Raw genomic sequence first — 15,787 nt, forward strand, 5'->3', positions numbered from 1 at the left:
AGTAATGGGGGAAAAGGGACCATGAAGGCAGGGATAAACAGATTAACAACATGTCACTGAGATGTATCCCGTAGGAGAAATTCAAGTGGTAGAAAAATGGAATGCTACCTCATAAATGTTAATTAATGGAGACCAGGGGACAGCATATTACTATCAGATAAAAGGTTACAAAGGAACAAGAATGCCCAGAGGACGGTCTATGACCAGTCAGTCCAGCAAGAAGACTGCTCAGCCCTAGGTGTGTGTCCAGTTAACAGCAGAGCTACACGATATGAGGCAACAGTGAGAAGAAAAGCCATCAGTGTTGACAGACTACGTTCTCTCTCAACGACTGACGTTACTAGACAGAAAGGCAGCCAGAGTCGCAACTCAGCAACACATCAGTTAACAGGCTCTGCAAGGGATGCCCATATGAGCCACTGCAGCCACAAGGCAGGGACACATTCTCTGCAAGTGCTGACAACAGGCAACGCAAGCCTATCATGCGAGCAGCTCAGAGGCATGTGTCCACAGGGGCCGCTTCAACTCCAGCACAGGAGAAGGAGCGGAGCTAAGGGCGGCCAGCTGAGATGGGAAGTGCAGCGTCTGCTCTGACCACAGTCAACTGCAGCTGGGGATGAACTGCAGAGGGCTTAAGTTCATCCCACCAAACACTTGGACACTGAACATGCTCCTGAAATGATGCGTGGGTCTCAGAGGATGAGTCAAGGCATACTGGGTAGGAAAAACTTGCAAGTTACCAAAACTTATGGGACACTGTTAAAGCTACAGTGAGAGAAACAGACAGCAGCACGTGAACTCAGGAGACAAAGGTCCCGAGTCAGTGGCTTATGTCCCATCTTGCTGTAACTTACACCATGATGTCCCCTAATAAGCAAAATGGACTACAACTGGACTACACACCCCACAGACATCACATAGCAATCGAGGACTGAGCCTGCATACATAACAATACAGACCACTTCTTAAAATATAAACAAACAAGAAGCAATTTGAACAGAGTTATAAATATTAAGGAAATTCTATCACAGCTTAAGACCCTTCCAAAAGAAGTGTCAAAATTCCAGGCTGCTTTCACAAGAGAATTCTACCAAATATTTCAATAACAACAATAATGTAATCTCTTTTTGGGGAAACAAAAGAGAACACTTTTTAATTTCTTTTATTAAGGTCAATATTGTATTGATATCAACCATGGAAGCAGTAAAACATTATTATTTCATGATACATGGTATTTATTTCAGAGATGCAAGATTGCTTAGCTAATGAAAACATTAAACAAATCCATAAGACAGACTAAAATATCCACCACTGTATGAATCAGTGTAGTAAGTGCATTTGATTCCTAGAATAAATGGCTTCAACAGTCACAAGATACAAGCTAAGTTTAGAAAGTTCTATTATTTCTGCTTTTTAGCAATGAATTCACAGACACATAAATGTAAGGAATCACTCAAAAAAACCATTATTAAGCATAAATGTTAACAAAAGATTTAACACATAGAAGCTGACGACTGCAAAGTGAAAGAGATCACAGATGACACACATGAAGACACACATGTCTGTCATCAGAAGATAACACAGAAAAGATGGCTAACTGGCCATCAGATGACAAATTCAATGCAATGCATGCCAGAGTCAGAGCAGTGCTACTTTACAGACATGGACAACATTATTCTGATCAGCCTATTTGAAGGTAAGGGAACTAGTATGGCTAAATCAAACATTCATTAAAAACAAAATAAAGTTGGCTCCATGCCATCTCAGGACGTCTCTGGCTATGCGCCTGCTGAAGACAGGTAAGTGAGCGGAAAGCCATGAAGAACAGAGAACAGATCTGTGGCGTCTATAACTTGGCAAGTATCCTCAACTGACTTGACTAATTCCCAGACAACGGAGAAAAACTAACCTTCCCATAAACAGTCCCAGGACAGCAGATCACCTGCAAGCAAGACAGAGGACCCTCAACCCAAGCTCCCTGGGCACAACTAACTCAAACGGGATCAAAACATAAAACAGAAACATTTCTCAAAAGAAGCACATATGAATGATTGAGAGTGGCAAAAAGTTTGCAGTCTTAACACCAGAGGTCCAAGTGCAGAACTTTGTCAGCTAGACTGCTTAAATGAAGGCAGGCAGTGGTGGCGCACACCTTTCATCCCAGCACTCAGGAGGCCGAGGCAGTAGAATATCTGAATTTGAGGCCTGCCTGGTCTACAGAGTGAGATCCAGGACAGCCAGAGCCACGGAGAAACCCTGTCTTGGAAAACAAAACCAAACTAAAAAAAAATCAACTAAATGACCCAACCAGGAAATGGACAAAAGACAAACATTTCTCCGATGGATATTGTTTATCACTGACTTTTTATCGCATGGCAAAATATTACTACATAAGAACCACTCCAGCCCGATCTGCAAGGCGTTACTCAGAGGCGCCTGCAGTAGAACTCCACTTGCAGACACCCACAGTGACCAACTCTGCATACATTTGCAGCTGCCAGGGCTCAACAATGTCAGAGCCTGTGGAGTCGGCCACAGAAAGAAATATAAGGGACCCTGTGACAGCAGCAACGTTCTTCAGTGCCAGCTCTGAGGAGGACACTGGCTGGAGCCTGCACAGGACTTCACTCTCATCCTGACCACTGCCTGCATGGAAATCTACAGTTGCCTGGAAAAAAGGCTTTCTGCTGAGAAAGACTCTCAGTTAGAGAAAAAGCAAACATGAACTTGACTAACTCTAACAAAAACGAAGCCTCATTAGTTGCACAGCACAGAAAATGCCAGGAAGAAAAAAAGAAACTTACAGTTTTGACTTGGTTGGATGGTGAATTATTTCCAAGACTCAACGGTGACACTGGGTTTCCTAGGGGAGGGAAAACACAGTTCCTATTAAATGCCAAGGGCTACTTTTCACTTCAGATCATGTAAAATAGCAAAACTCAGTAACGCCCCAGCATTAGCTCGCTCCCAACAGCCTCTCAGCTACGCCAGAAATAAGCAAAGGGCACACTCCCTTTTCGGGCAGGAAATAAGGACTTGCTGGGATCAGGGCACGCACAACGTTCACTGTAAGCTATCTCCAGCCAGAAAGCCGACTTCCTCACACCTTCCCGACACTGTTTCACAGTCCTGGGTTTTAAATGGATAACCTAGCAAGTAAGCTGGAGTCCTGTGTGCTCCTGTACACACGGTCGCCCATCATGTGCTGCTTTTAAGCATCGCAAGAAAATCCTGACTCAAAGACAGGAAAAGGAATAGCGAATGGTCTTCACAGATGTCGTTAGTAGTTTCTCTCTAATAGCACATCAAAATAAGAGTTAGTGCTAATATATGGGAAAACTAAATAGTGAGAGGAAGGGAAGGGGGACACAGGAGGGAGTAAAGCCGGAGGAGAACGACTAACACTCAGGGCCATTTGAGGGGCTGTATGGAAACCGACTACTGCAGAGGCCTCTTAAGGGGCACACATACACAATACCTATAATATGTGTGTGTGCATATATGTGTGTGTGTATATATACATATACAGACATATATACATATGATATGTAAATGGAGTCACCAAAAACAATGAGGAGGCCATGCCCCAACATTCACTGCCAAGTAAAACCTCCAATTCGAGGAACGGGTTATATGTAGTTGAGTCATTGCCCAAAGGGACCCCGTGGAAACTTCCAAACAATTCTGGATATTGCTAAGGCTATTGCTTACCACAAATTGGTGTTAAGGCCCTACCGCTTAAGACAACACTAACATATTGTTGAACACAGAGAACTTGAGGTGGTGCCTAACCAGAGCCTTCACCTCTATGACTAGAGTTCAGGGTACTAGAAGGCACTCTGCACACTACCAGAGAAGGCAACCACCAACTCAGCTGCAAACCCGGAAGTCTCCAATACTTGACCTGCCTACATGATCCATTGATGTAACAGTGACACAAATATACTATGGGAATAACTGACTGACTACTCTCTGATTGTATTTACGGCCCACTCCGTGAGACAGAACACATGTTTGATATCGCTCAGGTGGCCAAGAACCCAGAAAGGCCATAGACTTAGGGGAAAATCCAATTCTATTGTTCTGCGGAGGGAGCACAGCAACAGACTGACACTTTACACACCCTGCTGTGCCCACAGATCAGTGCCTCCCTCAGCCACCAGACAAGCCTCCTGTAGTAGGTGGGAACTGCTACAGAGCCCCGGTGGACAATGTGAGGAGGGCAAGAGACTGTCAAATACTTGGTCCTAAATGGTAAGTCTTCATCAAAGTCCTCTCCTTGGGGCGCCATGATCTATGAAGAAGAGCAATGGGAAGATTCCAACAGTGAGGAGATACACAGCGGGACAGGCACACACGTGACCTCACAGAAACTGTGGAGCATGCACAGGGCCTGCGCGAGTCCAAGCCAGATGGGGTCCAGCACTGTTTTGAGGGGAAGTGGATAGGATCTTCGGTACCTAACCAAGAAGCTCCCTGCAACTGACACCCACTTACAAAGGAACACTTAGCTTTCTCCAGCAGAGTCTGACTGGGTAATTAACAGCATGTAAGGGCAGCCCTATGCCAGTAATGCCAACACAAAGTGCACTTTGATTTTGGCTTTTTGTTTGTTTTGGGTTTTTTGTCTTTCTAATTTTTGTGTGTATATTTCTGGTTTTATGTTTTTGAGTTTTTTATTTCTTGTACTTTTTCTCTCCCCTTGTAAAAATCTGGTTAGCCTGTCTTTTTTTTTTTTTTTTTCCTAAAGCGGTAAGAGAAAAAAAAGATGTGGAGTTGGGCAGGTGAGGAGGTGGGGAGAATCTGGAAGGAGGTGGAGGAGGGGAACCATGTCCAGCATGTACACTTTCAATAAAATGTGTATGTGTGTGTATATATACATGCATATATATACATTTATTTATTTCAAAAAAGTGTCAGTGCTAATACAGTATGGAGGCCCAGACCACGCAGTAACTCCCACAGCTACGTTAGGATGAGCGGTTCCAGTTCACACTTCAGTGGCTGCCCACTTGGAGAACCCTGGTTCACTGAGTTTCCAAGAGTTGACATGTCAGTTGCAATCTTGCTTTTCAACACCTCAAGTGAAAATTGGGAACAATCTTCCTTGCATAAAATATAAAAGCATAATTCTACACAAGCATTAACACAGTAATTTTTACTGTTCCATTGAAGGTATTTTGTTTTTAATGACTGGCATTTATGGGATTTGTTTATTTGTTTACGGCAATGGAAAAATTCAAGGACAACTAGGCCAGACTGGTGCTAGACCTGAGCTGAGCTCTGAGGTGAATGCAGTTTGAACACCCTTAGTTTTGACTTCTTAAGAATCTCCTAGAGTCCAAGGACATTGGACTAAGACAGCACTAACAGATCATATTTCACACGCCCAGAAGTTAAAACCTATCTGGCCCTCCTCTGTTTAAAGAGTAAGCTTTCAGAACCAAGAAAAACAAATTATTTAAAGCAGATCACAACTTAACTATGAGAAGCACCATACACTGTTCTTTCATCATCCCTGGGGAGGACCATATGCAGCATTCCCTCCTGTGGAACCTTTTCTGTGACTAATGAAACCAGGGACACTACTTGATAAATGCTTTTCATCTAAATAGTAGTTAGATCTGTGACCTCTTCGTAGCCATTTAGCTGTTCTGTTTCCCAGCACCATGTGGTTGTAAACGAAGTCAGAGAACAGGTCAGAATTGAGTACAAAGAGGGCGGTTTTCACTCACCTGCTGGTACTGTCTTCCTGTCGCCTTTGGACCCACCTACTTCTCCATTGATACCACCAGGGTTTGCAGAGACCACCAAACTGTCTTCCTGACTAGCTAAATACTGTTTGCTTTGCTCACAAAGCAGAAAATTGTTCTTTTTATTTCCATTCTCTGGGCTTTTCAGCCTGAAATTGGGATGGTTATGCTGTGCTACAGGACCTCTTAAGGAACCGTGTGGGGGAAGCTGGCTTTCCTTTTTCTCAAAAGGAAATGGCTCTGCCATTTTACCAGTAGAGGCTTCCAAATTACTTCGTGGCATCATATTGGGTGGCAATTTAACATTTGTTGAAGTCTGAGAAAAGAAATAGATTTAAGAGGTGAATTTAATTGTGAACACCAAGAACTAAAGCCCAGGTGACTTCTTTCAAACATTACATATCAGATAATTTCTACAAACAATTGCAAGAAAATTTAACCTTCGCTTACAATATACAGATATCTCTCTTTCCATAAGTATAAACTTCATGCTTGGTAGATTCATTTACACCAACTCAAGAGGTCCACACCATTCCTTACTCTGAAGTCCTGGGAACAGATCTTTGACAACTGGAGGCACCGCCCACTGTGGGAAGCACCGCCCACTGTGGGAAGCCTAGCGGGATGCTGTCTACTGCCTGCGTTGGGCTCACATCCGCCCTCCATCTTATGCCAACTCTCCTAACATCATGAACTACCCCTTATCCACAGGCCTGGCTCTCCCACCTGCCTGGTCATCCAAGCCTCCTTCTCTCTGCTGACCCTAATCGCTCTGGTTTTCCTAAGCATTTGGCTTTGACAGCCTCCAGCTGAGCTTCATAAAATGGAAAAAAAGATGTATTTCTTTCAAGGACCTGTGTGTGGCTTTCTCTGAAAATAAGTGACTTGCTGCAAGCCTCCCATGTTTCAGGCTGCAGGCACCTGGGAGGCAGACCTGTCAGGCCTGATGCTGGCTTATGGTTTGCCCTCACTGCCTGGAAGGAGAGAGGCCCTTGGAGGGAGCAACAGCTCTTCCTTTGGGCGAGTGACATGTAACATGCAGGTGAGGCGATCCTTAAAAACCTTCAAGGGGAGAAGGCAGAAGCTGTCACTAAGACACTTCGGAACAAACAAACAGCAGAAAAGTGTGTACTAAGCTTCTATTTCATTACTCATTTAAATTAGATATAGTTTAATAAAATCCTGATAGAACATAAGAGATAATGAATTTGGGGGCCAGAAAAAAATCTGCCAACAGAAAAAGTTTTCTGAACATGCAACATCCAAAGCCCTAACTCAGACTCAGGTATGCACATACCAAGGTGTTCACCACAGACTTTCTAGAGTCACATTATCAGGGTAAAGCAGTCTTCATCCTAAAGCAGACCACGGGCAATCTGCTGTGAACGCGTTCAGCCTGGCAATGCCACCAAACACTGCCCAACACACTCAGCCCAGAGACTGTTGTTACTTTTCAGAATTTTTAAGTTTTTCTGCCTTCACAGATACACGAACGTTTAAAAAGACTTCCAGTATGTTCCTGTCTTTAGCTCTCCAAGTATATGAAATTAGGACATCTTTGAGCTATAACCTGTCAGAATATTTGATTTTAAAAATTGCTTTTTGAGCTACAAACTTGAGTTTCATAAAGTATTTTTAATACATTTTGGCTAAAGTTTTAGAGATTTTCCAACAGTTTCTGAAATGGTTCTAAATATACTTTTGTCATGTTTTTACTATGTGTGACTTAAAGCATGACATTTAGCATTGGCTGTCATAAAGTCAACGTATTAATCAACTCTGTAAAAGTTGACAATACTCTATAGTGCAGTGTGAAGTATTCAGGTATGGCTTAATTCTTTATGTAAATTATGCAAGCACATCCATCTTATTAGCATGCACATTTTCCTTAATATTTAATCACTATAAGGTTTAAGCAACAAATAGAGAAGATTTAAATTTAAAAGGCCCGTCCAAGATAGACTTTGGTTTGACACACTCCACTACTTCATCCCACTCAGGAATTCCCACTGCAGCACAAACCTGGACTCACACAACTACAACTGCATACTTTAATTTGGGGATGGTATGTAGAAAGGGTTGGCATAATGCGCTGGTGGACTATGCACTGTTTACTCCTGTTCATTCAAATGCTGGTTACTCTGATATCTGGTTTCAATCCAGACATTGCATTGTGATGTTTATTCTAAGTATCTCCTGTCTCAAGTTTGTGTGGACATGTTCTCTGTTATGTCAATAATAACAAACTAGCCAATGCTGAACAATAACAGAGAATAGGGTGGGACGTCCTGGTCCAGTGAGGGGAGGGGGAAGGGCAGGAAGGAGAGGAGGGAACCATGTGAGAAGATCCAAAAAACAACAGGAGAAATGAGCCAGACCTAGGGAAGGAGTAAAGAGCAGGTGTGCTGTGGGAAATCTAAATGGGAGGAAGCTACACTGGCTTGGAAGTTTAGGATGGAGTAATTATTGCACAGCAATATGCTCTAGGCTAATTAAATAGATCCTAGTCTCTCTGTATGGCTATTTGGGAATAAAGCTGGTTAAGGAGTAACCACAGATTATACTAAAATTATAAATCAGTATTAAATATTTATCATTCAACAAAAAAAGGAAGCAAATAACACACTCAGACACCCTTTGGGTCTCATGCTGCTGCCTAAGACAACCTGCGAACGCGCCAACATCCTTTGGTTCCTTCCCCGGCGCATAAAATGCCTCCTAGACTCCTTGTGGCTCAAGAGTCTGATGATCAGAGATCTACAAACCTCTTTACTCGCTGCTGAGCATGGCTCTTGGTACAGCCTGAAGTTAAGCAGGGGCCACACCTCCCTGGCATGTGGACTCCAGTGGCCACTTATGATTTAGCATTGAGAGCCAGGGCTGCTGCGAGTTCAAATAAAACACTGTCACCTGAAAGTGTTTGAACGTCACTTTCTATACCATGTACTTCTGGCAGCATTACACATTTCTCCTTTTGATTTCTATGCACATTACACATGCACACACTTATAATAACTACCACAATCAGGACACAATGGGCTTTTAAAGCTCAATTTAATATTAAACAACAAGGAACAAAAAAGAGCTGGAGAGATGGCTCAGTAGGTAGAGGCACTTGCTTCCAAACCAGATAGCCTGAGTTTGATCCCTTGAGCCCTTATGGTTGGAAAGAACTAAGTCGTGCAGGTTGTCCTCTGACCTCCACACATGCCGCAGGACTGACACGCGCACACACAGTCAGTAAACAGCATCTCCAGGGCGATTTAAAGACACTTAGACTTATCTCATGGCAGCCACTGAGTGGGCAGTCTGGAGAGTGCAATTCTGTGACTTCTAGCGTACCAACTCCTGGTATACGCAAGTAAGGAAAGTTGACAAATAATTCTGGAAGGGTCATGGTACTTCCTGGTCTAACAACACCTGGTTTTAAACAGACAATACACTCTCTATATAACATGCTATTCTTAAAAACATACATCTATTTTTATGTTTATCGGTATTTTATCTGCATGCCTGTGTTAGGGAGTCAGAAGCCCTGGAATTGGATTTACAGAAAGGTGTGCGCTGCCACGTGGGCACCATAAATTGAACCTGGGTCCTCGGGAAGAGCAGCCAGTGCTCTTAACTGCTGAGCCATCTCTCCAGCCCATAAGCTCACTACTTTTTTTTTATAAGATACTAGTGATGAATAAAAATGTAACAATCCCAGAGTTCATAGTAACTATCCATTGCCTTAGCTAAAAGGAAATCTGAAGAGCCCTCACATTTCTTAAACAGAATTGAGAATCAATGTGCAGCGGACTTGTGTTGAAATGCATAGAACTGTCAATCAAAAGAAAAAAGTCAACTTCACATTGCACGTGTTTCATCTTGTGCTTTTACCACAATGAGAAACGAAGCCTCCAAAAGCCAACCCTGAATTCTGACTCCTTTTATCCACACACACTTCTTTGACTTTTTTTAAACTTTTATTTCTTTTTGTGGCTGGAGGCATCCCTGAAGCAGTGAACGGCTTCACCTCTTCCCTCCAGGAATCAAGCCGAGACCTTAGAGGAAGGTCCTGGCTGGTGAGAATTAGTGTACAGTGCTTTTCCTTCCTTTAAGTGTACTCTTGCCTTCCAGTGACTTTATGCATCCAGGAAGAGACATTCTACCCACAAGGAAAGGCCGCGTTAGAGCTGTAAAACTCGGTGGTTCGAGCAGGAGCTCTGAAATCAGATCCAAGCTCCACCTCCCTCATCTAGCTATGCTACTTCGCTCAACTCGCTTCATCTTTCTAGGATTCAGTGACTATAACATTTAGCAGGAAGTAGTAGCAGCGTCCTCCTCAGTACCACCATGAGGACTAGAAAGGGGATGAGGGGATGAGACCTAAACTATCCAGAGTAACGGGGGCTACTAAGCCCCTCCTCCTCGCAAGGTCTCGGACACACACACACATTCTCTCTCTCTCTCTCTCTCTCTCTCTCTCTCTCTCTCTCTCACACACACACACACACACACACACACACACACACACACACACACACACACACGGAATACCACTCCATCACAGATACATACTCTCCCAACCTAATTTGAAAGATTTTGTTTGCTGGCATTGAATTTGCCATCCTTCGGCCTCGACCTCAGTGCTAAGCAAGATTCCAAAGGTAAACCATCAATGCCCAGGGGGGTGTGCATGCTTAAAATAGAAGTAATCTCAGGAATAAAGTACACTTCCTTACTTCCTTATTTTTTATTTTTTGGTTTTTTGAGACAGGGTTTCTCTGTGTAGCGTTGGCTGTCCTGGACTCACTTTGTAGACCAGGCTGGCCTCGAACTCACAGTGACCCACCTACCTCTGTCTCCCAAGTGCTGGGATAAAGGTGTGCGCACCAGGCCAGGCTCATTTCCTTACTTCTAAATGTGGGGAAATGATAGTAAGGTGAATAGCTGGCCACCTTCCATCTGGAAAACCTTCTCAGGCCCAGTACCCACTTGAGAGACTTAGTTATGCAATTCCCTCAAGTCAGTCAGGGAAGTAAAGACACCTGGCTGCTTAACTCTGAGTGCTCAACAGCAGAAACTTATTTACAGCGGGGGCCCTAGGAAAGCCAAGTGCCAAGCATGACTGGCAGACAGAGATAACTTAACACATCTGTTAGGCCAGCAAAGCGTGACCCCACTGACGCTATAGGAGGCAAGAGCATTTACGGAAAGCATCTAATAGTGAGTATTAACAATTGGCACTCCAGCTGTGACTTCAACCAAAACACTGAATCCACAAGTCTTTGGATGGACAAGGACACACACACTTTTGACACTTTAGAAGTGATGTTTCCAAACCGAGCACAGGGACCCTGCTTGCCCACGCCTCAGTTCCTTGGCCTTGGCTCCCTATAACACAGAATCCACCCACGCCCAGAGCTCTCCGCAAGGCTCAGGGGTCTCTGTCCTTCCAGCCTCTCCCCTTGTGCATGTCCTGTGCCCGCCCAACGCCCGACTTAACGCCTGACCTCAACGTCCAGCCCACGACTTCCGGCTCCCAACGACCCCAAGCCCAAGGCCACCTGGACGGCGCACTCCGGGGCCCGAGCGCCCAGACTCCCAGTCTGGAAAGAGCCAAAGTGCCAATGACCACGACAGGGCTCTGAAGCTGACCGGTCTTGAGGGCGTTTGCCAGACCCCGCAGTCGGGAGGTCCGGGGACCCAGCCTTGCTCACCTCCCCTCGGATGCCCAAGGCCGTCCTCGTGCAACTGGTCTGCGCCTGCGCAGTCGGCGCCCACGTGCACCGGCCCCGCCCATGCGCCCAGTGGGCAGGTGCTGGGAGCCTAGCCGATTGGGAGCAGTTGTGGGGTGGTGATGCAGGCTCACGAATGAAGGACTACCAGGCTCTTCTAGCTTTCTCTGGAAAGGTGCCCCAGGAGCCCCAGGAGTATATTTTGAGAGGTAAGGCCACCCTGAGAGTGGCTGGGGTTGCTATTTTACTATGTGAGGGTCTTTCAGTTTTCCAGCACACTCTCTGCACCTGCTTCCTCTGGAAACTAGGCTAACCAGACCCAGGCCATTGCATGCTTGTCTTGGTGTGTGTGTGTGTGTGTGTGTGTGTGTGTGTGTGTGTGTGTCCAACTTTACTAATAAATTCAAAAGAATGGCATCTTCATGTGCCTGTGATCCACTTTTAATGGGACTAATTGTCAATCTTGTATTTTTTGTCCTAGTCGCTTCTTGAATACTTAGAAGCCATGCCCAGGTTTATGTCTTTATTCTTACATTTTCATTTATTTTGTGTCATGGCAAATATATTGAAGTTGGGGACAACTTTTGGAAATCAGTTCCCTTGTTTATGTAAGCCCTGGCTGGCCTGTTTCTTGGATGTTGATCCAGCGGTCCCTGAACTCACAGAGATCCACCTGCCTCTGGGATTTGCCATGAACTCAGACATAACTGCCTGTCACTGCCTCTGGAATGCGGGGGTTAAATTCATGGGCTGCTGTTAGGATTCAAACTTGAGACAAATGGCTGACGTGCCTAAAATACATCAGATGGGTCTTGGCCACCAGGTTCTCCCAGGTTCCCTCAGTACCTAACTGTTAGAAGGTATGGCTGGCATACCCTGCCCTCCACCCTAAATTTCTCCAGCCCAGGAGCTGGGGTCCCCTCCCCCCAGCTGTCTACCCTTTACTCTCCTGGTCTCCTGTCTCTCCCCTGCTCAGTCTCCTCATGTGGCCCAGCTTAGGCTCATGCTCACATCTCCTAGCTGTCTTGGCTTCTCCGGCTCTGCTCTCCCTTACTCTATGACAACCCTTCTCCTAGGAGCATCATGTCCTGCCTTTTTTATTTCTTTATTTCAGCTGCCATGCCTGATATTGTTTTTTTGTTTGTTTGTTTTTTGAGACAGGGTTTCTCTGTGTAGCCTTGGCTGTCCTGGACTTGTAGACCAGGCTGGCCTCGAACTCACAGCAATCTGCCTGCCTCTGCCTCCTGAGTGCTGGGATTAAAGATGTGCGCCACCACAACTGGCTGTCTTTTTCATTTTTCATCCTTTTTAGACTACTTCTGCTGTTACAGAATAAAGAAAAAGAGCGTTCTCATGATAAGTTATATGTTAGGAAGTGATGCTATTATCTGGCACCTTTAGTGGACTCAGATCTCTGCCCTGGTTCCAGCCAGCCTCCGGAAGACGGAGCGTTACATTTAGTTATCTTTCCACAGCTGCGGCGGTTTCTCCTGAGTGGCAGCTTCCGAGAGTACTGATCGAGATTTTGGAAGCATGCCCCCTGACCTTGTCACCTTGAAGTTTGCTGCAGCTCTTGTGCTAGGAATGGAGTATGTGCTGTTTGGAAGACCACAGAGGCAAAGTGACATTTTTATTGTGTGATATTAAGCATACACTATGAATAGGCTTTGTGATAATGAATAACAGATTTCATCATTTGGCTGATGCAGGGTTTATTACATTTCTGCCCTGTAAAGTTTCCCCCTTCTATGCAGTGTGCCCTGGGAGAAAGTCTTATGCCAAATGAATACACCGAAAGAGTATGACCTAAGTTATTTTACACATTTCTTGCCCCAAACTCAGAGCCAGACCTTGTAACTTTTCCGTTCAGGCTCATTTGGTAGAAATGGAGATCTGGAGAGCAGGGTGCGCAGTAGCCAGGCCACAATTCTTTCTTGTAGACACCTGGGTTCCAGGCCGGGTCCTTGTGAGGCAAATGCAGGACGCAGTGTGTCTCATCCCTCTAGTTTTACACCAGTATCTCTTGGTTTCTCATACATACTTAATATGCTTTATTATCAGTCATAAGTTCAGAAATGCATCTCAGAAATAAAGCTACTGCTACTCTGACAATGTGAAACAACCTCAGAGTGTCTGCTCTTCCGTCCCTTTTGGAGTAACATACCTTACTAGAAACATGTACTGGAAGTTTTGGTCTAAGAACTCAGTTAATGTAAATATGTTTTTGTTTTGATCCCAAGTGTGGGACTTGGGGCTGCCTTAGTTTATAGCCACTGCTGACGATTGGCTGGTGTGGCTCAGAGAGGGGCGTGGTCTCTGCCAGCTTTAGTTAGTTGAATTCTGAGGACTGGGGAGAGGGCATAAACACCAGCACTCGGAGAGATGAAAAGAATGACTTGAAGAAGGTTGGAGGGGTGCTTCAAGGAGACTGTTGGAGGAGGAGGAGGAGGAGGAGGAGGAGGAGAAAGGCTGCCGGTTCGTTTGCTGTTTTGGTGGTTAGCTGGACTGCTGAGATTGGTATTTCCCGCCAAAGAACCCAAGGACCCCACCCAGCTGGAAGTAGTAAAGAGACCTATGCTCCCTCTCCCCACTAACTTTCTTTCCCTCCTACTTAGTGTTTGGGAGTTGGTGGAAGCCAGATAGAGGTATAAGAAACCAAATAAAAAAGTAAAATAAGCACGGAGGGCGCGGGCAGGCCAGGGGTTCGAAAGATGAGGTCCTCAATGCATTCTGAGGAGGATGATTGTGTTCCAGAGCCACACAGGCCCTCGAGAGCAGCCTGATTTGGAGGAAACACTTAGCGCAACGTATTGGAAATACCCAAGCGGAGATCATCCAAGATCGTATACTGTGTCTGATCCGCGGAACAGCAGTGACATCACAGCCAGCAAAGGACCATACTGAGAGCTACAAACACAGTGCTGGTGTTTCCCAGAAAGAAAGACATTCTGTCATGAGGCTCATCCATGGCCTCCCACCACAGGACCATGGGTGCTCAGGTGAGCTCCCAGCCCTGGGCCGCCGATTTTAGGGTTGCTGCCTGGAGCAGTGCGGGCCAAGGAGATGGCATTCGATTTGGAACGATGGGTGCTATTTGAGTTGAGCCTGAGTGAGGACTGCACCGCACACAATACAGGCCTCAGGGACCTCCTCTCACTGGCTGGGGCCATGCTCAGTGCTGAGAGCTGGATCGTGCAGAGGTGGATACTAGGAGCAGCACTGAGATGGGGCCCATGACGGCTGGAACCAGAGACTTGGAAGGCATGAATCAGCAGAGCCACAAGTTTCCCGGGGCAGGAAGCTGAGCTGGGCCAACATCAATGGTTTCTGCAAGCTACTCAATGAAGACTTTGAGGGGCCTCCACTTGCCACCTGCTTGACGGCCCACAAGATCCAGTACCCACAGGAGTAGGAGGCCATCCAGGCCTTGACGGCCAGCAACAATCTGGCGAACTGATCGGGAGCAGGAGAGCTGGCCCTGAGGATGCCAGAGCAGGTGAGCCAGCCCTGGGGACATGGGAGCCAGAGAGCTGGCCCAAACTTGAGGACACGGGAGTGGGTGAGCCAGGCCTGCCCTGATGGCAGGGGGGGAAGGGACAGTGGAGGGAGGTAGGGTGTGAAGACAAGGGAGTGGGTGAGCCGGCCCTGCCATGATGATATGGGAGCCAGAGAGCACACCCTGCCCTGAGGACAAGGGAGTGGGCCCTGATCCAGGGCTCTGAGTGAACCTCACCCCAACATCTACCCTATGTATGACCTGCTGGAACACATGAAGGGACCAGACCTGCAGACTCAAAGATTAAGAATCTCCTTGACACGCAGCAATGAGATATCTGACAGCAGTCCCAGTGAGGGTCCTGTAACAATAGTGTAGGCCTCAAACCAGACCCATGATTTGCAGCAATGAACATTTGAAAGTAAACATATGTGGACAAAAGGCTATACTGAGTGATACGCTACAGCTTCTGTGACAAGACTTTTTGTTTGTCTGTTTTATTTTACTGGGGGGAGGAGAGGGATTTTGGTGCATGGTGTGTAAATCATAGATAGACATTCAATAAAAGTATAAAAAAAAGTAAAATAAAGATACCTACAGTAATTCTTGGCCAATTTCTTTTTAAAGTCACACCATTCTTTTCCTAAAAAACAAACAAACAAACAAACAAAACAAAAAACTATGTATGTACATATGTATTTTAAGCTTCCTGAGCTTCCTACCTGCACCTCTGGTGTCTGGATAACAGGTGTAGGTCACTACTCCTGCCTCAACCCATACCTGTCATAGGCATCTTAATTGTGCTGTAATACATA

General features: G+C 45.6%; 1 protein-coding gene across 9 annotated transcripts in view; it reads right to left on the bottom strand.

Annotated features, from left to right (window-relative positions):
• TDRD1 (tudor domain containing 1) overlaps positions 1 to 15,787 on the bottom strand; it is a 51,187-nt gene that overhangs the window by 34,688 nt on the left and 712 nt on the right. For 2 of the 9 annotated variants that reach the window (XM_084772178.1, XM_084772177.1), the window contains exons 1-3: positions 11,459 to 11,644; positions 5,736 to 6,069; positions 2,805 to 2,863 (exon numbers count right to left, since the gene is read on the bottom strand). In XM_084772178.1, the coding sequence (XP_084628304.1) occupies positions 2,805 to 2,863; positions 5,736 to 6,039 (363 nt within the window). In that variant the 5' untranslated portion in view covers positions 6,040 to 6,069; positions 11,459 to 11,644. The other 7 variants (XM_084772179.1, XM_084772172.1, XM_084772180.1 and 4 more) reach the window with 7 other exon arrangements.

This window comes from Acomys minous, assembly GCF_964271855.1.
Source record: "Acomys minous genome assembly, chromosome: 2".
NCBI classification, from domain to species: domain Eukaryota; kingdom Metazoa; phylum Chordata; class Mammalia; order Rodentia; family Muridae; genus Acomys; species Acomys minous.